This window comes from Lampetra planeri, chromosome 76 (assembly GCF_965212315.1).
Source record: "Lampetra planeri chromosome 76, kcLamPlan1.2.h2, whole genome shotgun sequence".
In the NCBI taxonomy this organism is placed as follows: domain Eukaryota; kingdom Metazoa; phylum Chordata; class Hyperoartia; order Petromyzontiformes; family Petromyzontidae; genus Lampetra; species Lampetra planeri.
Window position 1 is genome coordinate 3,008,607 of NC_136181.1, and position 26,385 is coordinate 3,034,991.

The 26,385-nt window shown below is 46.9% G+C and overlaps 1 protein-coding gene across 1 annotated transcript in view; it reads right to left on the reverse strand.

Annotated features, from left to right (window-relative positions):
- Positions 1-14,758: 14,758 nt before the first annotated feature.
- LOC144737999 (transmembrane protease serine 9-like) overlaps positions 14,759-26,385 on the reverse strand; it is a 20,980-nt gene continuing 9,353 nt past the window's right edge. The window contains exons 5-7 of the mRNA XM_078620933.1: positions 24,846-25,075; positions 22,785-22,894; positions 14,759-19,430 (exon numbers count right to left, since the gene is read on the reverse strand). Of these exons, the coding sequence (XP_078477059.1) occupies positions 19,287-19,430; positions 22,785-22,894; positions 24,846-25,075 (484 nt within the window). The 3' untranslated portion in view covers positions 14,759-19,286. The remainder of the gene's footprint in view (positions 19,431-22,784; positions 22,895-24,845; positions 25,076-26,385) is intronic.

The window sequence follows — 26,385 nt, forward strand, 5'->3', positions numbered from 1 at the left end:
TCCTTTGTTCTATCATGTGTATCAGACCTCCCCTCCCCCCTTTCTGCCCATTGTGTTGGCGTGCGCAGCAGCCGCGTCCAAGCCGTCGCCAAATGTTTTGTTGGCTCCCTCCCCCTCCCACCCCCCTCCCTCCCGATACGTTCCATTCATTGGCTACCACATTCTGATGAACTCCCCCCCCCCTCTCCTCCCCCCCTTCAACTTGCTTATAAGGGATTACATTTTGAATCATTGCTTCACTTGATGCAGCTAATCTGGCTGTGACGGTCCCACCTGATGACGGAGACTTGTGTTGCCTCCGAAACGTCGTGAATTTTATTTTTATTTTTGTTTTGTTTTATTTTACTTTCATTACTTTTAATGTTTTACCTACGTGACTTTACCGAAAAAACCTGAGAATATGAATAAGAATACTCTTCTTCCAATATTGAGACACCGCAGCCTCAGCAGGGTTATCCCCACTTTGTGCCATGATGTTTTCCTGGCTGAGGGATGTCCCCTCCCCCAGGACCTCACAGAAATGCTCAGCAAATCTGCAAACCTGTTCCTGGGGGTCGGAGATTGGATCACCGTTTTTTCCTCTAATGATGGTAATAGGTGTGGCGCTGCAGGTTACTTTTTTGATGGAATTAAAGAGCGATTTGTCATTGAGGCAGACTCTATCTCCTCAGAAACCCGCGACCACCACCCATCCTTGCAGCGCCTCACGGCTCTCCGAACCTCTGAGCGAAGGCTGCGGTAAGCCTCATAACTCTCTGACGTGGGATGCTGTAGCCGATGGGAGTGGGCCTATCGCTTTTTCTCAGCCAGCTTGAACACCTCCTCTGTCAGCCAGGATCTCTGGGGAGGTCTGGACCGCGTACCCAACGCAGCCATTGCAGCTGCATGAGCCACAGTCCTAAACCTCGCCCATTTCCCCTCGACATCAGGAGGAGTGGGGGACGATGCTAACCCCAGCCACAAGCGATGATTAAATTCTCACTTGCAACTTTCATCAGCTAGCTGAGACCATGCCATTAAGGGTTTGAATGGAATCCTGGGTGTACACCCACCACTGGAGTGGAAGAATGGCAGGCGCATCTTACAGATGACAAGTCGATGGTCAATGGGCAGATCAGCTCCACGGCAGGTCCTGGTGTCAAGGACATGGGCTCGCATCCGCTGGTCCGTCACTATGTAGTCCAACAGATGTTCTTGCTTGGACCCGGCATGCATCCATGATGTCGTGTGGGTGCGCTGATGTCGGAAAAGCGTGTAAGGTAATTACAAGCCCATGGGTTGCACAAAAATCTAGCAGCCTCCTGCCGTTGTTATTGAGCTGATCTGGCCCATGCCTTCCAATCACTCCAGACCAGGTGCCAGCATCATGACCAACTCGGGCATTGATGTCACCCAACAAGATGACTCTGTCCCGAGTGGCCACTTTAGCCAGCACCTGTGACAGGAGGTCATAGAAGGCATCTGACTCATCGGCCTTGCCTGCATCCCTCCACGGATGTTCGTCTTCGGTGGGGGCATAAGTAACCACGACCACCACTCCTTGCCCAAAGTAGCCGGGGGCTTACAGCTTCCCACACCTCATCGCCACGTTCCCACGCCCCCTTCATTCTTTTGTTGAGAAAAAGAGCCACTCCCTGTTGTTTGGCAGTCTCCCGAGTATAGGACTGTCCACCCCTCATAGTCACAGGAGCCGGAGCCTGTCCATTGGACCTCCTGAATACCACAGAGATCCAGGCGGTACCGGTCCAGCTCCCGACAAAGTAGTGGCAGCCTCTCTTCCACAGTGAGCTTTCGAACATTCCACGTGGCCACACGAAGTTTTTTGTTGTTTCTGTAGGAGCCTTGAGGGTAATGATTCAGTCTCCAGGCTCCGCCAAATGGGGTTTGGCCAGGAGACGTCATAGACGCCTGCCCCCCCGGGGCCTCCGGCACAAGATGATTTATTACAATTTCTCGTCGTGGTTTAGTGGTAATTAATTTAAGGTGGAGGGGTTACTAGCCCCTCGTACCCGTCCAGAGCCCCCATTTGGCCGCTGAGGTGGTTACAAACGCCATCAGGGGAAAGGCCAATCGGAATTGCCCCCCCCAGAGCACTGCCCACGACAGCGTTGCCCGTCTAGCACAACGAGGAGGTAGGGGGTTGTTTTGCCAGACAATAACTCACACACACACAATAACTAACTCACACACTCACTCACACACTCACACAATCTCACACTCACTCAAACACACACTCACACACTCACTCACTCATTCACACACATTCACACGCTCTCACACCCACGCACTCACACAATAACTCACACACACACTCACACACTCACTCACACAATCACTCATTCACTCATTCACCTGCACAGTCACACACTCACATACTCACTCACACATTCGCTCACACACTCACTCACTCACTCACACAATCACTCATTCACTCATTCACCTGCACAGTCACACACTCACATACTCACTCACTCATTCGCTCACACACTCGCTCACACACTCACATACTCGTTCACACACTCACTTACACAATCACTCATTCACTCACTCACTCACTTGCAGATTCAAACACACTCACATACTCACACACTCGCTCACACACTCACATACTCGCTCACAGACTCACTCACTCACACAATCATTCATTCACTCATTCACTCACTCATTTGCACAGTCACACACACACTCACATACTCACTCACACAATCATTCATTCACTCACACACTCACTCACCTGCACAGTCACACACACTCACATACTCACTCACTCACACAATCATTCATTCACTCACACACTCACTCACCTGCACAGTCACACATTCGCTCACACACTCACTCACTCACACAATCACTCACTCACTCACTTGCACAGTCACACACACACACTCACATACCCACTCACTCACACAATCATTCATTCACTCATTCACTCACTCACTTGCACAGTCACACACATACTCACTCACTCACACAATCATTCATTCACTCATTCACTCACTCACCTGCACAGTCACACACACACTCACATACTCACTCACACATTCGCTCACACACTCACAGACTCGCTCAAAGGCTCACTCACTCACCTGCCTCGGGTGCAAATGCGTCGTCGCAAAATGCAAACGCGAGGTTTGCCTGCCTGCATACCTGCCCGCCCACCCCTCCACCCCCATCACTGCTAAACCCGGCTGCTTCATTATTATGAACTCCCCACTCGTGCCACCTTCACAGACCTGACCCCACCCTCTACCCCCATCTACGATTGGACGACGCGCTTGGAGGGCATGCGTGAATTGCATCGCTCGATCGGCTTGCGTGCTGTGCGAAGCGTAACAATAAGACCATTCCTGTGACAAACCCACGCGGTTTGCCCCGTATTCTTGTACAGGGAAGTTGAGTTTTCAGGTCAATACGGGTCATAGCCGCTGCATTATGTCCAAAAAAAAAAATGTGTCTAATTGTTTGTGGTTTCTCACATTGTGATTGGACTTTGTAGTATTCTTAGTTTTTTTTCGGTAAAGTCACGTAGGTACAAAAATTAAATTTAAATTAATAAAAGTAAAATAGGTAAAAAAAAAAATTTAATAAAAGTAAAATAGGTACAAAAAAAATGTAATTAATAAAAGTAAAATAAAAATAAAATATTTAACTTTTATTCATTTTAATTTTAAAAATAAAATATTTTACTTTTATTAATTTTAATTAAAACATTTTACCTACGTGACTTTACCGAAAAAGCCTAAAAATATGAATCCTTGCAGTCACGAAAGCTTCAAATCTGGACTTTGTAGGATGAACGTTGAGATGTATGTATGGCACAGAGTGACCAATATGATCTGAATTGGTCTCTAATAAGGTAGGGCACTGATAAGGGTTTGACAGGTACTGTATGTCGTGGTGAGTGTAGTGGTGAGTGTACTTGTGACGGTGAGTGTAATAGTGGTGAGTGTAGTGATGTGTGTAGTGGTGAGTGTAATAGTGGTGAGTGTAGTGGTGTGTATAGTGGTGAGTGTAGTGATGTGTAGAGTGGTGAGTGCAATAGTGGTGAGTGTAGTGGTGTGTAGAGTGGTGAGTGCAATAGTGGTGAGTGTAGTGATGCGTATAGTGGTGAGTGTAATAGTGGTGAGTGTAGTGGTGTGTATAGTGGTGAGTGTAATAGTGGTGAGTGTAGTGGTGTGTATAGTGGTGAGTGCAATAGTGCTGAGTGTAGTGGTGTGTATAGTGGTGAGTGTATAGTGGTGAGTGTAGTGGTGTGTATAGTGGTGAGTGTAATAGTGGTGAGTGTAGTGGTGTGTATAGTGGTGAGTGTAATAGTGGTGAGTGTAGTGATGTGTATAGTGGTGAGTGTAATAGTGGTGAGTGTAGTGGTGTGTATAGTGGTGAGTGTAATAGTGGTGAGTAGTGGTGTGTATAGTGGTGAGTGCAATAGTGGTGAGTGTAGTGATGTGTAGAGTGGTGAGTGTACTAGTGGTGAGTGTAGTGATGTGTGTAGTGGTGAGTGTACTAGTGGTGAGTGTAGTGGTGTGTATAGTGGTGAGTGTACTAGTGGTGAGTGTAGTGATGTGTTGAGTGGTGAGTGTAATAGTGGTGAGTGTAGTGATGTGTATAGTGGTGAGTGTAATAGTGGTGAGTGTAGTGGTGTGTAGAGTGGTGAGTGTAATAGTGGTGAGTGTAGTGGTGTGTATAGTGGTGAGTGCAATAGTGGTGAGTGTAGTGATGTGTAGAGTGGTGAGTGCAATAGTGGTGAGTGTAGTGGTGTGTATAGTGGTGAGTGTATAGTGGTGAGTGTAGTGATGTGTAGAGTGGTGAGTGTAATAGTGGTGAGTGTAGTGGTGTGTAGAGTGGTGAGTGTAATAGTGGTGAGTGTAGTGGTGTGTATAGTGGTGAGTGCAATAGTGGTGAGTGTACTTGTGACGGTGAGTGTAATAGTGGTGAGTGTAGTGGTGAGTGTAGTGGTGAGTGTAATAGTGGTGAGTGTAGTGGTGTGTTGAGTGGTGAGTGTATAGTGGTGAGTGCAATAGTGGTGAGTGTAGTGGTGTGTGTAGTGGTGAGTGCAATAGTGGTGAGTGTAGTGGTGTGTGTAGTGGTGAGTGCAATAGTGGTGAGTGTAGTGGTGTGTAGAGTGGTGAGTGTATAGTGGTGAGTGTAGTGATGTGTAGAGTGGTGAGTGTAATAGTGGTGAGTGTAGTGGTGTGTAGAGTGGTGAGTGCAATAGTGGTGAGTGTAGTGGTGTGTGTAGTGGTGAGTGCAATAGTGGTCAGTGTAGTGGTGTGTGTAGTGGTGAGTGCAATAGTGGTGAGTGTAGTGGTGTGTATAGTGGTGAGTGTATAGTGGTGAGTGTAGTGGTGTGTATAGTGGTGAGTGTATAGTGGTGAGTGTAGTGGTGTGTATAGTGGTGAGTGTAGTGGTGTGTATAGTGGTGAGTGCAATAGTGGTGAGTGTAGTGGTGTGTGTAGTGGTGAGTGCAATAGTGGTGAGTGTAGTGATGTGTATAGTGGTGAGTGTATAGTGGTGAGTGTAGTGATGTGTATAGTGGTGAGTGTAATAGTGGTGAGTGTAGTGATGTGTATAGTGGTGAGTGTACTAGTGGTGAGTGTAGTGATGTGTATAGTGGTGAGTGCAATAGTGGTGAGTGTAGTGGTGTGTATAGTGGTGAGTGTAATAGTGGTGAGTGTAGTGATGTGTATAGTGGTGAGTGTAATAGTGGTGAGTGTAGTGGTGTGTATAGTGGTGAGTGTAATAGTGGTGAGTGTAGTGATGTGTAGAGTGGTGAGTGTAATAGTGGTGAGTGTAGTGATGTGTATAGTGGTGAGTGTAATAGTGGTGAGTGTAGTGATGTGTATAGTGGTGAGTGTACTAGTGGTGAGTGTAGTGATGTGTATAGTGGTGAGTGCAATAGTGGTGAGTGTAGTGATGTGTATAGTGGTGAGTGTAATAGTGGTGAGTGTAGTGGTGTGTATAGTGGTGAGTGTAATAGTGGTGAGTGTAGTGATGTGTATAGTGGTGAGTGTACTAGTGGTGAGTGTAGTGATGTGTATAGTGGTGAGTGCAATAGTGGTGAGTGTAGTGATGTGTATAGTGGTGAGTATAATAGTGGTGAGTGTAGTGGTGTGTATAGTGGTGAGTGCAATAGTGGTGAGTGTAGTGATGTGTATAGTGGTGAGTGTAATAGTGGTGAGTGTAGTGATGTGTATAGTGGTGAGTGCAATAGTGGTGAGTGTAGTGGTGTGTATAGTGGTGAGTGCAATAGTGGTGTGTATAGTGGTGAGTGTAATAGTGGTGAGTGTAGTGATGTGTAGAGTGGTGAGTGTACTAGTGGTGAGTGTAGTGATGTGTATAGTGGTGAGTGTAATAGTGGTGAGTGTAGTGGTGTGTAGAGTGGTGAGTGCAATAGTGGTGAGTGTAGTGATGTGTTGAGTGGTGAGTGTATAGTGGTGAGTGTAGTGATGTGTAGAGTGGTGAGTGTACTAGTGGTGAGTGTAGTGGTGTGTAGAGTGGTGAGTGTACTAGTGGTGAGTGTAGTGGTGTGTAGAGTGGTGAGTGTAATAGTGGTGAGTGTGGTGATGTGTATAGTGGTGAGTGTAGTGATGTGTAGAGTGGTGAGTGTAATAGTGGTGAGTGTAGTGGTGTGTATAGTGGTGAGTGTAGTGGTGTGTAGAGTGGTGAGTGTAATAGTGGTTAGTGTAGTGATGCGTATAGTGGTGAGTGTATAGTGGTGAGTGTAGTGATGTGTGTAGTGGTGAGTGCAATAGTGGTGAGTGTAGTGATGTGTTGAGTGGTGAGTGTATAGTGGTGAGTGTAGTGATGCGTATAGTGGTGAGTGTATAGTGGTGAGTGTATAGTGGTGAGTGTAGTGATGTGTTGAGTGGTGAGTGTATAGTGGTGAGTGTAGTGATGTGTAGAGTGGTGAGTGTAATAGTGGTGAGTGTAGTGATGTGTAGAGTGGTGAGTGTATAGTGGTGAGTGTAGTGATGTGTAGAGTGGTGAGTGTAATAGTGGTGAGTGTTGTGATGTGTAGAGTGGTGAGTGTATAGTGGTGAGTGTTGTGATGTGTAGAGTGGTGAGTGTAATAGTAGTGAGTGTAGTGGTGTGTATAGTGGTGAGTGCAATAGTGGTGAGTGTAGTGATGTGTAGAGTGGTGAGTGTAATAGTGGTGAGTGTAGTGGTGTGTATAGTGGTGAGTGTAATAGTGGTGAGTGTAGTGATGTGTTGAGTGGTGAGTGTACTAGTGGTGAGTGTAGTGGTGTGTATAGTGGTGAGTGTAGTGGTGAGTGTAGTGGTGTGTATAGTGGTGAGTGCAATAGTGGTGAGTGTAGTGGTGTGTATAGTGGTGAGTGCAATAGTGGTGAGTGTAGTGATGTGTATAGTGATGAGTGTAATAGTGGTGAGTGTAGTGATGTGTTGAGTGGTGAGTGTACTAGTGGTGAGTGTAGTGGTGTGTATAGTGGTGAGTGCAATAGTGGTGAGTGTAGTGGTGTGTATAGTGGTGAGTGTACTAGTGGTGAGTGTAGTGGTGTGTATAGTGGTGAGTGTAATAGTGGTGAGTGTAGTGATGTGTATAGTGGTGAGTGTACTAGTGGTGAGTGTAGTGATGTGTATAGTGGTGAGTGTAATAGTGGTGAGTGTAGTGGTGTGTAGAGTGGTGAGTGTAATAGTGGTGAGTGTAGTGGTGTGTATAGTGGTGAGTGTAATAGTGGTGAGTGTAGTGGTGTGTAGAGTGGTGAGTGTAATAGTGGTGAGTGTAGTGATGTGTAGAGTGGTGAGTGTAATAGTGGTGAGTGTAGTGATGTGTATAGTGGTGAGTGTACTAGTGGTGAGTGTAGTGATGTGTATAGTGGTGAGTGTACTAGTGGTGAGTGTAGTGATGTGTAGAGTGGTGAGTGCAATAGTGGTGAGTGTAGTGATGCGTATAGTGGTGAGTGTAATAGTGGTGAGTGTGGTGATGTGTATAGTGGTGAGTGCAATAGTGGTGAGTGTAGTGATGTGTATAGTGGTGAGTGTAATAGTGGTGAGTGTCTAATTGTTTGTGCTTTCTCCCTTGTGATGGAACTTTGTAGGATGAACCTTGAGATTTTTGAGGGTCACAGAGTGACCAAATAGGTCTGAATTGGTCTCTAATAAGGTAGGGCACCGATAAGGGTTTGACAGACATGTAGTGGTGAGTGCAGTGATGAGTGTGCTAGTGGTGAGTGTCTTATTTATTCATATTTCTCCCTTATGATGGAATTTTTGCAGAATGAGCGTTAGAGATTTTTCAGTAGCACGGGATGACCAATGAGGTGTGAATTGGTCTGTGATTAGGAGTCGCGAAAACCGGTTTGCTTTACTTCCATTATCGTTTCCTTGAAAAGAATTCCACTTCCCTCACCTGCCAACCGTGACTCGAACCGCTTTTCAGCTGTGGGTGACCAGGCGAATCTGATGGAGTTTGATAAACGGAGAAAGAAAGAGGGGGGAAGGAGGGGGTAGAGAGACGTAGACTCACACACACACACAGAGAGAGACCCGTAGACTCACACAGACTCACTCACACAGAGACCCGTAGACTCACTCACACAGAGACCCGTAGACTCACACAGACTCACTCACACAGAGACCCGTAGACTCACTCACACAGAGACCCGTAGACTCACACAGACTCACTCACACAGAGACCCGTAGACTCACTCACACAGAGACCCGTAGACTCACACAGACTCACTCACACAGAGACCCGTAAATTCACTCACACAGAGACCCGTAGACTCACACAGACTCACTCACACAGAGACCCGTAGACTCACACAGACTCACTCACACAGGGACCCGTAGACTCACACAGACTCACTCACACAGAGACCCGTAGACTCACTGACACAGAGACCCGTAGACTCACACAGACTCACTCACACAGGGACCCGTAGACTCACTCACACAGAGACCCGTAGACTCACTCACACAGAGACCAGGTAGACTCACTCAGACTCACTCACACAGAGACCCGTAGACTCACTCACACAGAGACCCGTAGACTCACACAGACTCACTCACACAGAGACCCGTAGACTCACACAGACTCACTCACACAGAGACCCGTAGACTCACACAGACTCACTCACACAGGGACCCGTAGACTCACTCACACAGAGACCCGTAGACTCACACAGACTCACACAGAGACCCGTAGACTCACACAGACTCACTCACACAGAGACCCGTAGACTCACTCACACAGAGACCCGTAGACTCACATAGACTCACACAGAGACCCGTAGACTCACACAGACTCACTCACACAGAGACCCGTAGACTCACTCACACAGAGTCCCGTAGACTCACACAGACTCACTCACACAGAGACCCGTAGACTCACACAGACTCACTCACACAGGGACCCGTAGACTCACTCACACAGAGACCCGTAGACTCACTCACACAGAGACCCGTAGACTCACTCAGACTCACTCACACAGAGACCCGTAGACTCACACAGACTCACTCACACAGAGACCCGTAGACTCACACAGACTCACTCACACAGAGACCCGTAGACTCACTTACACAGAGACCCGTAGACTCACACAGACTCACTCACACAGAGACCCGTAGACTCACACAGACTCACTCACACAGAGACCCGTAGACTCACACAGACTCACTCACACAGAGACCCGTAGACTCACACAGACTCACTCACACAGAGACCCGTAGACTCACACAGACTCACTCACACAGAGACCCGTAGACTCACACAGACTCACTCACACAGAGACCCGTAGACTCACACAGACTCACTCACACAGAGACCCGTAGACTCACTCACACAGAGACCCGTAGACTCACACAGACTCACTCACACAGAGACCCGTAGACTCACTCACACAGAGACCCGTAGACTCACACAGACTCACTCACACAGAGACCCGTAGACTCACTCACACAGAGACCCGTAGACTCACACAGACTCACTCACACAGAGACCCGTAGACTCACTCACACAGAGACCCGTAGACTCACACAGACTCACTCACACAGAGACCCGTAGACTCACACAGACTCACACAGAGACCCGTAGACTCACACAGACTCACACACACAGAGACCCGTAGACTCACTCACACAGAGACCCGTAGCCTCACACAGACTCACTCACACAGAGACCCGTAGACTCACACAGACACACACACAGAGAGACGTAGACTCATACAGACTCACTCACACAGAGACCCGTAGACTCACACAGACTCACTCACACAGATACCCGTAGACTCACTCACACAGAGACCCGTAGACTCACACAGACTCACACAGAGACCCGTAGACTCACACAGACTCACTCACACAGAGACCCGTAGACTCACACAGACACACACACACACAGAGAGACGTAGACTCACTCACACAGAGACCCGTAGACTCACACAGACTCACACACACAGAGACCCGTAGACTCACTCACACAGAGACCCGTAGACTCACACAGACTCACTCACACAGAGACCCGTAGACTCATACAGATTCACACACACAGAGACCCGTAGACTCACTCACACAGAGACCCGTAGACTCACACAGACTCACACACACAGAGACCCGTAGACTCACTCACACAGAGACCCGTAGACTCATACAGACTCACTCACACAGAGACCCGTAGACTCACACAGACTCACTCACACAGAGACCCGTAGACTCACTCACACAGAGACCCGTAGACTCACACAGACTCACTCACACAGAGACCCGTAGACTCACTCACACAGAGACCCGTAGACTCACACAGACTCACTCACACAGAGACCCGTAGACTCACACAGACTCACACACACAGAGACCCGTAGACTCACTCACACAGAGACCCGTAGACTCACACAGACTCACTCACACAGAGACCCGTAGACTCACACAGACACACACACAGAGAGACGTAGACTCATACAGACTCACTCACACAGAGACCCGTAGACTCACACAGACTCACTCACACAGATACCCGTAGACTCACACAGACTCACACAGAGACCCGTAGACTCACACAGACTCACACACACAGAGACCCGTAGACTCACTCACACAGAGACCCGTAGACTCACACAGACTCACTCACACAGAGACCCGTAGACTCACACAGACTCACACAGAGACCCGTAGACTCACACAGACTCACACACACAGAGACCCGTAGACTCACTCACACAGAGACCCGTAGACTCACACAGACTCACTCACACAGAGACCCGTAGACTCACACAGACTCACTCACACAGAGAGACGTCGACTCACACAGACTCACTCACACAGATACCCGTAGACTCACTCACACAGAGACCCGTAGACTCACACAGACTCACACAGAGACCCGTAGACTCACACAGACTCACACACACAGAGACCCGTAGACTCACTCACACAGAGACCCGTAGACTCACACAGACTCATTCACACAGAGAGACGTAGACTCACACAGACTCACTCACACAGATACCCGTAGACTCACTCACACAGAGACCCGTAGACTCACACAGACTCACACAGAGACCCGTAGACTCACACAGACTCACACACACAGAGACCCGTAGACTCACTCACACAGAGACCCGTAGACTCACACAGACTCACTCACACAGAGACCCGTAGACTCACACAGACTCATTCACACAGAGAGACGTAGACTCACACAGACTCACTCACACAGATACCCGTAGACTCACACAGACTCACTCACACAGAGACCCGTAGACTCACACAGACTCATTCACACAGAGAGACGTAGACTCACACAAACTCACTCACACAGATACCCGTAGACTCACTCACACAGAGACCCGTAGACTCACACAGACTTACACAGAGACCCGTAGACTCACACAGACTCACTCACACAGATACCCGTAGACTCACTCACACAGAGACCCGTAGACTCACACAGACTCAAACAGAGACCCGTAGACTCCTGATCCTGAAACCTACTGTAGATTTGGAGTCTGCGTGTCTCTCTCTCTCATCATCATCATCACGGCGGCTAGGAGATGTTAGCTACCTCGCCTGGTATACAGGAGGTCGTGGGTCCGATCCCGATCCTGATGTCTGCTGTATATTTGGAGTTTTCATTGTCAAATTCGCAGTGTTTAATGTGAGGCAACATTTCATATATGACATCTGAAATCGTGCACGGCTACAAAGACAAAGATCCCCCACCAGTATAGCCTCGATCGAGTGTTGGGGCAAGTGCTGTTAGTAGCGAGCAGCACCTGTGAAGGCTACCGGCACTGTGGCACACACAGAGGGGGTGGGTGGGTGGCCAACACCACGCCCGGCCGCCTTTGTCTCCCAAGTGGCGATGTTTACTACACACAACCGCAGCAGGTACTCATTTGAGGCTGAGTCGACCTAGGGGGAGGCATGTAAGCACACGCACGGCGCCGATCACCGGTTTTGCCGGATCTCCACCGGGACCGCCGGATAATGTTGTTGGATACTCTTAGTTCTTTCGGTAAAGTCACGTAGGTAAAACATGAAATTAAAATTAATAAAAAAAATGTGCAATAATTTTTTAATTTTAATTTGATGTAGGTAAAAAATGAAATTAAAATTAATAAAAAATATATACAATAATTTTGGCATTTTAATTTCATGTAGGTAAAAAATGAAATTAAAATTAATAAAAAAATATATGCAATAATTTATGAATTTTAATTTCATGTAGGTAGAAAATGAAATTAATTAATAAAAAATATATGTAATAATTTTGTAATTTAAATTTCATGTAGGTAAAAAATGAAATTAAAATTAATAAAAAAAAATATGCAATAATTTTTAAATTTAAATTTCATGTAGGTAAAAAATGAAATTAAAATTAATTAAAAAATATATATAATAATTTTTACATTTTTATTTCATGTAGGTAAAAAATGAAATTAAAATTAATAAAAAATATATACAATAATTTTGTAATTTTAATTTGATGTAGGTAGAAAATGAAATTAAAATTAATAAAAAATATATACAATAATTTTGGCATTTTAATTTCATGTAGGTAAAACATGAAATTAAAATTAATAAAAAATATATACAATAATTTTGGCATTTTAATTTCATGTAGGTAAAACATGAAATTAAAATTAATAAAAAAAATATACAATAATTTATGAATTTTAATTTCATGTAGGTAAAAAATGAAATTAAAATTAATAAAAAATATATATAATAATTTTTTAATTTTAATTTCATGTGGGTAAAACATGAAATTAAAATTAATAAAAAATATATACAATAATTTTTAAATTTTAATTTCATGTAGGTAAAACATGAAATTAAAATTAATAAAAAATATATACAATAATTTTGGCATTTTAATTTCATGTAGGTAAAACATGAAATTAAAATTAATAAAAAAAATATACAATAATTTATGAATTTTAATTTCATGTAGGTAAAAAATGAAATTAAAATTAATAAAAAATATATACAATAATTTTTAAATTTTAATTTCATGTAGGTAAAAAATGAAATTAATTAATAAAAAATATATATAATAATTTTTTAATTTTAATTTCATGTGGGTAAAACATGAAATTAAAATTAATAAAAAATATATACAATAATTTTGTCATTTTAATTTCATGTAGGTAGAAAATGAAATTAAAATTAATAAAAAAATATATGAAATAATTTTTTAATTTTAATTTCATGTAGGTAAAAAATGAAATTAATTAATAAAAAATATATACAATAATTTATGAATTTTAATTTCATGTAGGTAAAAAAAAGTGGGCTAAAGCAGTGAACTATTTTGTCTTTTGTCAACGTGACACTTTTTTTTACTGATTGGCCGTGTCGGGTGGTGGAGGGTTACGACACATTTATAAATAACGCGATCTAAACCCAAAAACGTTGATTATGAGGGACCCTTTGGATTAAAACCCATTATGCCAAGCAATCCCATTTCGCTGTGTGTGAGAATTCAGTGTGGGGGGCCAGTGGGGGGCCAGTGGGGGGGGGGGTCACAGTGCTTGCAGAGTGGCTTCGAAGCTGTAGCACCACAGAATAGCATCTCCTAGCCACCGTGATGATAACACTGGTCAACAACAAAAAAATTCTGGCCTGGACTTATCTTATTATGTTTGATTTCTATTATTTTATTATTTCCCTTCTACGTGATGACTTTACCGAAAGAACCAATAATATGAATCCCTGCAGTCACGAAAGATTTAAATCGAAATTTGTTCCACCCGTACGTAGACAACCGCGGATAACACTGGTCAACAAACAAAAAACACGTTTTTCTGGCCTGGACTTTTGCAGCTGTTCTAGACTAATTTCAAGGTGCTGATTCCAAATCTGAGCTCAGATTTTCTCTATCACATCGCATTTTTATGCTATCGGCATACCCCATTTTCATTGATATTACCCGAAATTAACTCTGTCACTTATGATCGCAAGTTGTTGCGAGTCGGTGACTGCTTTAGTGTTAAAATATGGTGCTGTAGTTTTTTAGGATAGTGTGTTTACAATATCATTTTATGTAGATATCCACATTTATTTAATATTTTTCTTCTGCAGTTTTTATTGAAAATGCAATATTTGATATCTCCAAAACCTGATGTGATAGACAAAAACTGATGCCAGATTTGGAATCAGCACCCCAAAATTACCTTTAAACTGTTGGAATACCTTATGCCAGAAAAAGTGTGTTGACCAGTGGAATATAATCGACGATCAACTGCGTACCAAAACTGCGTAGAGGCCTCCAACATAACACACGCATGGACACCCACCGTTCCCCAAACACCTTTACACTTTTAATAGCTGCAACACACGTATACATAATGCCGTGCAATCATATTGTAATCACATTATATGCGGTAATCAGTACACACAATAGAAACGGTCATTTTACTTTCAAATTTCAGACTTCTTCACTTCTGTTTAAAGCTTTCGTGATTGCAGGGAGTCATCTTCTTGGTTATTTCGGTAAAGTCATCTCGTAGAAGGGAAATAATAAAATAATGAAAATAAAACATAATAAAATAACTATTTTATTATGTTTTCTTATTTTATAAAGTAATAAAAATAAAACATAATAAAATAACTATTTTATTATGTTTTATTTTTATTAGTTTATTATTATTATAATTATTTTATTATGTTGTATTTTTTTATTTTATTATTTCCCTTCTACGTGACTTTACCGAAAGAACCAAGAAGATGAAGCCCAATGAGTGTTAGGGGTTGGTGTCACGTAAACAAAACCTGCTGATTCGTTACTTAGTTCAGCAATTACCGTTGAGTGTGTGCGTTGGAGAGTAAACCCACGACAACATTTACAATTTTCGGCTAATCGCCTGACGAGGCTGCTGCTGCTGCTTATTGTTCTTGTTGTAATTATTTGTGAAACGTCTCGTTAACTAGAATTGTTGCGGATTTTGCTCTCTGGCACACACAGACCCATAGACTCTCCAGTGTAAGGAGTCTATGGGTCTCTGCGTGAGTCTATGGGTCTCTGTGTGAGTCTATGGGTCTCAGTGTGAGTCTGGGTCTCTGTGTGAGTCTATGGGTATGTGTGTGAGTCTATGGGTCTCTGTGTGAGTCTATGGGTCTCTGTGTGAGTCTATGGGTCTCTGTGTGAGTCTATGGGTCTCTGCTGCGTGAGTCTATGGGTCTTTGTGTGAGTCTATGGGTCTCTGTGTGAGCCTATGGGTCTCTGTGTGAGCCTATGGGTCTCAGTGTGAGTCTGGGTCTCTGTGTGAGTCTATGGGTATGTGTGTGAGTCTATGGGTCTCTGTGTGAGTCTATGGGTCTCTGTGTGAGTCTATGGGTCTCTGTGTGAGTCTATGGGTCTCTGTGTGAGCCTATGGGTCTCTGTGTGAGTCTATGGGTCTCTGTGTGAGTCTATGGGTCTCTGTGTGAGCCTATGGGTCTCTGTGTGAGTCTATGGGTATGTGTGAGTCTATGGGTCTCTGTGTGAGTCTATGGGTCTCTGTGTGAGTCTATGGGTCTCTGTGTGAGTCTATGGGTCTCTGTGTGAGCCTATGGGTCTCTGTGTGAGCCTATGGGTCTCAGTGTGAGTCTGGGTCTCTGTGTGAGTCTATGGGTCTCTGTGTGAGTCTATGGGTCTCTGTGTGAGTCTATGGGTCTCTGTGTGAGCCTATGGGTCTCTGTGTGAGCCTATGGGTCTCAGTGTGAGTCTGGGTCTCTGTGTGAGTCTATGGGTATGTGTGTGAGTCTATGGGTCTCTGTGTGAGCCTATGGGTCTCTGTGTGAGTCTATGGGTCTCTGTGTGAGTCTATGGGTCTCTGTGTGAGCCTATGGGTCTCTGTGTGAGTCTATGGGTCTCTGTGTGAGTCTATGGGTCTCTGTGTGAGCCTATGGGTCTCTGTGTGAGTCTATGGGTATGTGTGAGTCTATGGGTCTCTGTGTGAGTCTATGGGTCTCTGTATGAGCCTATGGGTCTCAGTGTGAGTCTATGGGTCTCAGTGTGAGTATGGGTCTCTGTGTGAGTCTATGGGTATGTGTGTGAGTCTATGGGTCTCTGTGTGAGTCTATGGGTCTCTGTGTGAGTCTATGGGTCTCTGTGTGAGTCTATGGGTCTCTGTGTGAGCCTATGGGTCTCTGTGTGAGTCTATGGGTATGTGTGAGTCTATGGGTCTCTGTGTGAGTCTATGGGTCTCTGTATGAGCCTATGGGTCTCAGTGTGAGTCTATGGGTCTCAGTGTGAGTCTATGTGTCTCTGTGTGAGTCTATGGGTATGTGTGTGAGTCTATGGGTATGTGTGAGTCTATGGGTCTCTGTGTGAGTCTATGGGTCTCTGTATGAGCCTATGGGTCTCAGTGTGAGTCTATGGGTCTCAGTGTGAGTCTATGTGTCTCTGTGTGAGTATATGGGTATGTTTGAGTCTATGGGTCTCTGTGTGAGTCTATGGGTCTCGGTGTGAGTCTATGGGTCTCGGTGTGAGTCTATGGGTCTCTCTGTGAGTCTATGGGTCTCTGTGTGAGTCTATGGGTATGTGTGAGTCTATGGGTCTCTGTGTGAGTCTATGGGTCTCTGTGTGAGTCTATGGGTCTCTGTGTGAGTCTATGTGTCTGTGTGAGTCTATGGGTCTCTGTGTGAGTCTATGGGTACGTGTGAGTCTATGGGTCTCTGTGTGAGTCTTTGGGTCTCTGTGTGAGTCTATGGGTCTCTGTATGAGCCTATGGGTCTCAGTGTGAGTCTGGGTCTCTGTGTGAGTCTATGGGTATGTGTGTGAGTCTATGGGTCTCTGTGTGAGTCTATGGGTCTCTGTGTGAGTTTATGGGTCTCTGTGTGAGTCTATGGGTCTCTGTGTGAGTCTATGGGTCTCTGTGTGAGTCTTTGGGTCTCTGTGTGAGTCTATGGGTATGTGTGAGTCTATGGGTCTCTGTGTGAGTCTATGGGTCTCTGTATGAGCCTATGGGTCTCAGTGTGAGTCTATGGGTCTCTGTGTGAGTCTATGGGTCTTTGTGTGAGTCTATGGGTATGTTTGAGTCTATGGGTCTCTGTGTGAGTCTATGGGTCTCGGTGTGAGTCTATGGGTCTCGGTGTGAGTCTATGGGTCTCTCTGTGAGTCTATGGGTCTCTGTGTGAGTCTATGGGTATGTGTGAGTCTATGGGTCTCTGTGTGAGTCTATGGGTCTCTGTGTGAGTCTATGGGTCTCTGTGTGAGTCTATGTGTCTGTGTGAGTCTATGGGTCTCTGTGTGAGTCTATGGGTACGTGTGAGTCTATGGGTCTCTGTGTGAGTCTTTGGGTCTCTGTGTGAGTCTATGGGTCTCTGTATGAGCCTATGGGTCTCAGTGTGAGTCTGGGTCTCTGTGTGAGTCTATGGGTATGTGTGTGAGTCTATGGGTCTCTGTGTGAGTCTATGGGTCTCTGTGTGAGTCTATGGGTCTCTGTGTGAGTCTATGGGTCTCTGTGTGAGTCTATGGGTCTGTGTGAGTCTATGGGTCTCTGTGTGAGTCTATGGGTCTCTGTGTGAGTCTATGGGTATGTGTGAGTCTATGGGTCTCTGTGTGAGTCTATGGGTCTCTGTATGAGCCTATGGGTCTCAGTGTGAGTCTATGGGTCTCTGTGTGAGTCTATGGGTCTTTGTGTGAGTCTATGGGTCTCTGTGTGAGTCTATAGGTATGTGTGAGTCTATGGGTCTCTGTGTGAGTCTATGGGTCTCTGTGTGAGTCTATGGGTACGTGTGAGTCTATGGGTCTCTGTGTGAGTCTTTGGGTCTCTGTGTGAGTCTATGGGTCTCTGTATGAGCCTATGGGTCTCAGTGTGAGTCTGGGTCTCTGTGTGAGTCTATGGGTATGTGTGTGAGTCTATGGGTCTCTGTGTGAGTCTATGGGTCTCTGTGTGAGTCTATGGGTCTCTGTGTGAGTCTATGGGTATGTGTGAGTCTATGGGTCTCTGTGTGAGTCTATGGGTCTCTGTATGAGCCTATGGGTCTCAGTGTGAGTCTATGGGTCTCAGTGTGAGTCTATGTGTCTCTGTGTGAGTCTATGGGTATGTTTGAGTCTATGGGTCTCTGTGTGAGTCTATGGGTCTCGGTGTGAGTCTATGGGTCTCGGTGTGAGTCTATGGGTCTCTCTGTGAGTCTATGGGTCTCTGTGTGAGTCTATGGGTATGTGTGAGTCTATGGGTCTCTGTGTGAGTCTATGGGTCTCTGTGTGAGTCTATGGGTCTCCGCGCATGTATCTGTGACTTATCGCTTTGTAGACGGACACGTGATCTGTTGTCTTGCTAATATGACTTCGTTTAATGTTATACTGTTCCTAATTTGCCCGTAAATTTACCAATTTCTCCTGCCGTAATGCAAAGCTATAGGTATCTCAAAACACTTCGTTCAGGGCTAGTAACTACTTTGTTATTTTACCAGGTAAGATGCCACTGAGCTGCTATGTAGTAGCTCTTTTTCAGAAGTGACTTCGGTAATCACAAATGATAGCAGCTCAACGGAGTGGGATTATTATCATCATCATCATCAACGCCGTCGTGTGGACATTTCTTGCAGAAGCCAAATACTCTAAATGCCGTGCCATTGATCCTAAATGTAGAGGAGAAAACCCCAAAGGACCCAGAGAAAGATCCACGCGACCACGGGGAGAGAGACACAATCTCCAAATATACAGCAGCAGGTGTCAGGGTCTGAATCAAACCCACGACCTCCTGTATACCAGGCGAGGCAGTTAACATCTCCTAGCCACTATGATGATGAGAGAGACGCCAACTCCCTCACTCCCCTCGCTCCCTCCCTCCCTCCTGCAGAACCCGAGTGTTTCTCTGAAGACGTTGTTATTAATTTCAGTAGATGGTTTGGTTGATGAAGCTCAGGACCCTCCAGACCCTGTTGAACATCGAGGTCGGACCACAGGATCCACGACCACCCACGCCTGTCACGTATTGTCGTCCGTCCACCTCCTTGCACAGCAGCGGCGAAGTGTGCTCCTGAAAGACAGAGACACAGATCCTCTAGCAAGATTGTCGGGGGCCAAGTGCTGTGGGGAGGAAGTCGCAGCACTGCCTATGAAGGCCGGCAAATTGTGGGCACACGAGGTAGATGTCTCTGGTTCTGTGTTGTATCTATCTATCTCTTTCTCAAATGTAGCATTATTAGGAGGAACGTAATCGACCAGGTAGGGTCTTCTTGGTTCTTTCGGTAAAGTCACGTAGGAGGGAAGTAATAAAATAATAAAAATAAAACGTAATAAAATAATGATCACGACGTTTCGGCCACAACGCAAGCAGCCGTCCTTAGGTGAAAACCAGAAAGAACCAATAAGATGAATCCCTGCAGTCACGAAAGCTTTAAATCGAAATTTAACCAGGTAGGGTGTTGACTGTTGTGTTATCCGACTCTCTGTTGCATTACATTACATTTCTAAGTATACTAGATTTGTGTTTCTATTTCATTTATGTCTGTGTCTCTCTCTATGTATCTCTGTGATATCTGTCTGCTTATGTGTTTGTCTATATGTCTCTGGTTCTGTGTTTGATCTCTCTCTCAAATGTAGCATTCTCAGGAAGAACCGAATCAACCAGGTAGGGTGTTGACTGTTATGTTATCCGACTCTCTCTGTTGTATTACGTAACATTTCGAAATGTTGCTAGCTTATTTAATTCAGTGTGTCTCTCTCCCTGTCTCCTCATTTGTTCCAAGCTTTTGCAGCGTGCCACTCATTGACATGCTAATTTCTCTAACCCCTCCCTCTCTCCCCGCTCCCTCTCTCTATTGAAGGCCTCGACACAGAAGCGTGGTTTCTCTGTGTGCCTATGTTTGTGTCTCTCTATGTATCTCTGTGATATCTGTCTCTGCTTATATGTCTGTCTATATGTCTCTGGAAGAACGTAATCAACCAGGTAGGGCGTTGACTGTTATGTTACCCGACTCTGTGTTGTATTACATTACATTTCTAAGTATACTAGATTTGTGTTTCTATTTCATTTATACCTGATGACGATTGCTTGTGTTGCAATCGAAACATCGTTTGCTAGTATTTAATTTATTACTTTCTCTTTATACGTGACTTTACCGAAAGAACCAAAGAGTCATTCCTGCAGTCACGAAAGCTACAAATTAAGTTTGGGGGTGGGTTGGCCAACACCAACAACACCACACCAGGCAGCCTTTGTCTCCCCCAGTGGCGATGTTTACATATCGGGCTGAGTACTAATTTGAGGCTGATTAGACCTAGGGGAGGTCCAGGATTGAGTTCAGATGACCGCTGACACTGGTGTTGGTTCGTAGGGCAGTGTAGCGCCAACCGTTGGACCACCGCTCCCTAAAGATCCCCCTGAGTAGCCTATTCACAGGGTAAAAACTATTGTTTATATATTAACAAACTTCGATTTAAAGCTTTCGTGACTGCAGGGATTCATCTTCTTGGTTCTTTCGGTAAAGTCACGTAGAATAGAAATAATAAAGTAATAAAAATAAAACATTATAAAATAATTCTCACGACGTTTCGGCCACAACGCAAGCAGCCGTCCTCAGGTGGAGAACAGGTCTGTCGGTGAGACAGAGTCTTCTCGAAACGTCGTGAGAATTGTATTTTATTATGTTTATTTTTATTATTTTATTATTGCCACTCTACGTGACTTTACCGAAAGAACCAAGAATATATTAACAGACTGTTGGGGCAAGTGCTGTTAGCAGCGAGTAGCAGCAGAAGCACTGCCTATTAAGGCCTGGGCATGGCCATTTTTATTATAACGGATAATATTGGTCGCGAAAGCCGACTCCGTGTGAAACTACGCGGCATCTGCGCCACGCGTGCGTGCTTGTGTTCTAGAGCTGTCCTACAAATGTACGGTCTCAGAAGACCATGGATTCATGAGACATCGCTTCATTCGATTGGCGACTAAGTAACGCCTCCACGGAGCCTGTGCCAGGCCAGGTGCACTTTGAGGCTATCACGTGAAAATCGAAGGCTCGGTAGCAGGAGGTCTCGGGACAGAACCCAGCAGGTGCCATGTGTTGCCTGACTTATGTGCCAGGCTAGGTGCAGGAGGTCTCGGGACAGAACTCAGCAGGTGCCATGGGTTGGCTGACTTATGTGCCAGGCTAGGTGCAGGAGGTCTTGGGACAGACCCAGCAGGTGCCATGGGTTGGCTGACTTATGTGCCAGGCTAGGTGCAGGAGGTCTCGGGACAGAACCCAGCAGGTGCCATGGGTTGGCTGACTTATGTGCCAGGCTAGGTGCAGGAGGTCTCGGGACAGAACCCAGCAGGTGCCATGGGTTGGCCGATTGAGATGACCGGTAGATGCACCACAGCAAGCTGTACCCCCTACTGTGCCAGGCTAGGTGCAGGAGGTCTCGGGACAGAACCCAGCAGGTGCCATGGGTTAGCTGACTGAGATGACCGTTAGATGCACCTCCAGCTGTACCCCCTACTGTGCCAGGCTAGGTGCAGGAGGTCTCGGGACAGACCCCAGCAGGTGCCATGGGTTGCCTGACTGAGATGACCGGTAGATGCACCACACCAAACTGTACCCCCCTACTGTGCCAGGCTAGGTGCAGGAGGTCTCGGGACAGACCCCAGCAGGTGCCATGGGTTGCCTGACTGAGATGACCGGTAGATGCACCACACCAAACTGTACCCCCCTACTGTGCCAGGCTAGGTGCAGGAGCTCTCGGGACAGAACCCAGCAGGTGCCATGAGTTGCCTGACTGAGATGACCGGTAGATGCACCACACCAAACTGTACCCCCCTACTGTGCCAGGCTAGGTGCAGGAGGTCTCGGGACAGAACCCAGCAGGTGCCATGGGTTAGCTGACTGAGATGACCGTTAGATGCACCTCCAGCTGTACCCCCTACTGTGCCAGGCTAGGTGCAGGAGGTCTCGGGACAGACCCCAGCAGGTGCCATGGGTTGCCTGACTGAGATGACCGGTAGATGCACCACACCAAACTGTACCCCCTACTGTGCCAGGCTAGGTGCAGGAGCTCTCGGGACAGAACCCAGCAGGTGCCATGAGTTGCCTGACTGAGATGACCGGTAGATGCACCACACCAAACTGTACCCCCCTACTGTGCCAGGCTAGGTGCAGGAGGTCTCGGGACAGACCCCAGCAGGTGCCATGGGTTGCCTGACTGAGATGACCGGTAGATGCACCACACCAAGCTATACCCCCTACTGTGCCAACTTGCTCCATTTTAGCCCTCCCGGCGCTCCGCTCGTTGTTGTGAGCATCGCTCCTTTGCCCTCCGTTCTTGCAGGAGGGCGACTGCCTTCAACTGCCCAGCAGCAGCGTCCTTCGATGTCAACACACACACACACACCCAGGGCTTTTCCACTTACCCCACACAGGTCGAATGAGGCACAGAGTTTTCTGCTGGTCACCGTGGCGTTGAACACGACCTGGCATTCACTCTGCTCCATGATGCTCACCCGTTTTGAAAAGGCGGAACCTGCACACCAAACACACAACACAACACACGCCGTTCGTCAAGATCGTTACATTTAATCCATTTCACGTCAAATGTTACTGTTGCCATTGGAACGGGGGTGGGGTGGTTGACGGAGCGGATTGCACGACAGGTTTGATTCTTAGCCCCCCGGTCTCACATTAGCGGGCACCGTGGTGGCTAGGAGATGTTAACTACCTCGCCTGGTATACAGGAGGTCGTGGGTTCGATCTCGACCCTGAAGATGCCTGCTGCTGTATATTTTGAGTTTGCGTCTCTCTCACCATCATCATCATCACAGTGGCTAGGAGATGTTAACTCCCTCGCCTGGTATACAGGAGGTCGTGGGTTCGATCTCGACCCTGACGATGCCTGCTGCTGTATGTTTCGAGTCTGTGTCTCTCTCACCATCATCATCATCATCACAGTGGCTAGGAGATGTTAACTACCTCGCCTGGTATACAGGAGGTCGTGGGTTCGATCCCGACCCTGACGATGCCTGCTGCTGCATATTTCGAGTCTGTGTCTCTCTCACCATCATCATCATCATCACAGTGGCTAGGAGATGTTAACTACCTCGCCTGGTATACAGGAGGTCGTGGGGTCGATCTCGACCCTGACGATGCCTGCTGCTGTATATTTCGAGTCTGTGTCTCTCTCACCATCATCATCATCACAGTGGCTAGGAGATGTTAACTACCTCGCCTGGTATACAGGAGGTCGTGGGTTCGATCTCGACCCTGACGATGCCTGCTGCTGTATATTTCGAGTCTGTGTCTCTCTCACCATCATCATCATCACAGTGGCTAGATGTTAACTACCTCGCCTGGTATACAGGAGGTCGTGGGTTCGATCCCGACCCTGACGATGCCTGCTGCTGTATATTTCGAGTCTGTGTCTCTCTCACCATCATCATCATCATCACAGTGGCTAGGAGATGTTAACTACCTCGCCTGGTATACAGGAGGTCGTGGGTTCGATCTCGACCCTGACGATGCCTGCTGCTGCTGCTGTATATTTGGAGTCTGGATTGGATGGTCACCACAAAGCTCTCCCCTGGGCCGACTGAATTTTTATCCCCCCCCCTCCCCCGTTGCTGATGATGATGACCTCCACAATAGGCGGCAGACTTTGTGCCACTCGCTCGCGTTCGCGTCTCGAGCAGCGATGGTCGGCAATCCGATGCAGTGCTTCCTGAACCGCAGAAGGCGTTTAACCCCAGCGAGACAAACGGGTCAACTGAAACCGGATGGAGGGACGATGAAAGAATGGAAAAACAGAGGAAGGGTCAGATGGACGAAGGGACGGATGAAGGGACAGACAAACAGAGGAAGGGTCAGATGAACGAAGGACAGGATGAAAGGAATGACAAACAGAGGGAGTGACAGATGAACGAAGGGCAGGATGAAAGGAATGACAAACAGAGGGAGTGACAGATGAACGAAGGAACGAATGGATGGAATGACAGACAGAGGGAGTGACAGATCAACAAAGGAACGAATGGAGGGACAGACAGACAGAGGGAGTGACAGATGAACGAAGGAACGAATGGAGGGAATGACAAACAGAGGGAGTGACAGATGGACGAAGGGACGGATGAAGGGACAGACAAACAGAGGGAGTGACAGATGAACGAAGGAACGAATGGAAGGAATGACAAACAGAGGGAGTGACAGATGGACGAAGGAACGAATGGAGGGAATGACAAACAGAGGGAGTGACAGATGAACGAAGGAACGAATGGAGGGAATGACAGACAGAGGGAGTGTCAGATGAACGAAGGAACGAATGGAGGGAATGACAAACAGAGGGAGTGACAGATGGACGAAGGGACGGATGAAGGGACAGACAAACAGAGGAAGGGTCAGATGGACGAGGAGACGGATGAAGGGACAGACAAACAGAGGGAGTGACAGATGGACGAAGGGACGAACGGACACAAAACGCTTGCTACCTCTGACCCAGCAGGATTTGCCCGGCAGAGGCACTTGCTGAAGACGGTGGGGCACGCACGCGGGCCGGATCTGGTCCGACAGGCTGACGTTGGTGAGCAGGTGAACCAGGGCCACGTCATAGTCCCACGTGGATGCGTTGAACTTGGGGTGCTGAGCGATGCTCCCGAGGTTGTAGCGGCTGTAGCCAGTGTTGTTGAACTCGGCGTGCCATTCGACCGGAATCAAAGATCTGCAGCGAGAACATTGAGATGCTCCAGCCACGTTGTCCGCCGGTGACAATTCGCAAGAGTGTGTCTGTGTGTGTGTCTGTGTGTGTATGTGTGTGTGTCTATGTGTGTGTATGTGTGTGTGTCTGTGTGTGTGTCTGTGTGTGTGTATGTATGTCATCTCGGTCAGTCGACCCGTGGCACCTGCTGGGTCTGCCCCGTGACCTCCTGCCAGCGGGCGTTCGACACTTCACGTGGTAGCCTCAAGGTGCACGTGGCCTGGCACGAGCGTCGTGGTGACGTCACCGCCACTTAGTGGCGAATGGCGGTTGTTGTTGTTGTGTGCGTGCGTGCGTGTGTGGAAGTGTGTGTGTGTGTCTGTGTGGGTCTGTCTGTGTGTGTGTGTCATCTCAGTCAGTCGACCCGTGGCACCTGCTGGGTCTGCCCCGTGACCTCCTGCCAGCGGGCGTTCGACACTTCACGTGGTAGCCTCAAGGTGCACATGGCCTGGCACAAGCGTCGTGGTGACGTCACCGCCACATAGTGGCGAATGGCAGTTGTTGTTGATGTAGGTGTGTGCCTCAGATGAGTACCTGGTGCGATGTGTAAAGATCGCCGCTAGGGAGACAAAGGCGGCCGGGCGTGGTGTTGGCCACCCACCCCCTCGTGTGCCGTGCCGGCCTTCATAGGTGCTCGCTAACAGCACTTGCCCCTACAGTCTGTTACAGGCTATACGGGGGATCTTTGTCGCTGTCTTCTTCTGCTCGTGTGTGTGTCTGTCTCAACCCCTGACCTCCTCGCTTTGGTGCCTGACGACAACGTTGCGGTGGATGTCAGCAATGCCATGGAGGGAATGGCCAAATCGAAAATCATGGTGCTTGTAAGCCACCACAGCGTCAAAAGGAGGGACGTTTGAAAAGGCCTGGTAACCCCTCCACCTTCAACACAAGAACCACTACAAAACGTGTTCAAAATGTGACTCAGCTTGTGCCAGAAGCCCCGGAAGTACAGGCGTCTGTGACGTCTCCTGGCCAAACCCCATTTGGCGGAGCCAGGAGACTGATTCCACACCCTCGGGGTTTATCCAGAAACGACAAAAAGCCACTGTGGGTGGCCACGTGGAATAGTGTATTGGTTTAGCCATGTTTGTGTTGTTGTAGTACGGAGTTGGACTGATGGCCTTAATCTAAGTTGTCTTGTGGTTGTTGTTGTTGTTGTTGTTTGACTTGCATCCCACTGGGATTTTTGCACACAGCGTTGGTGTACGGTGCTTTTTCTGCAATATTTTGCTGTCTTTTCTTGGATTTTCTGTTTGCACTTAGTCACATATTCA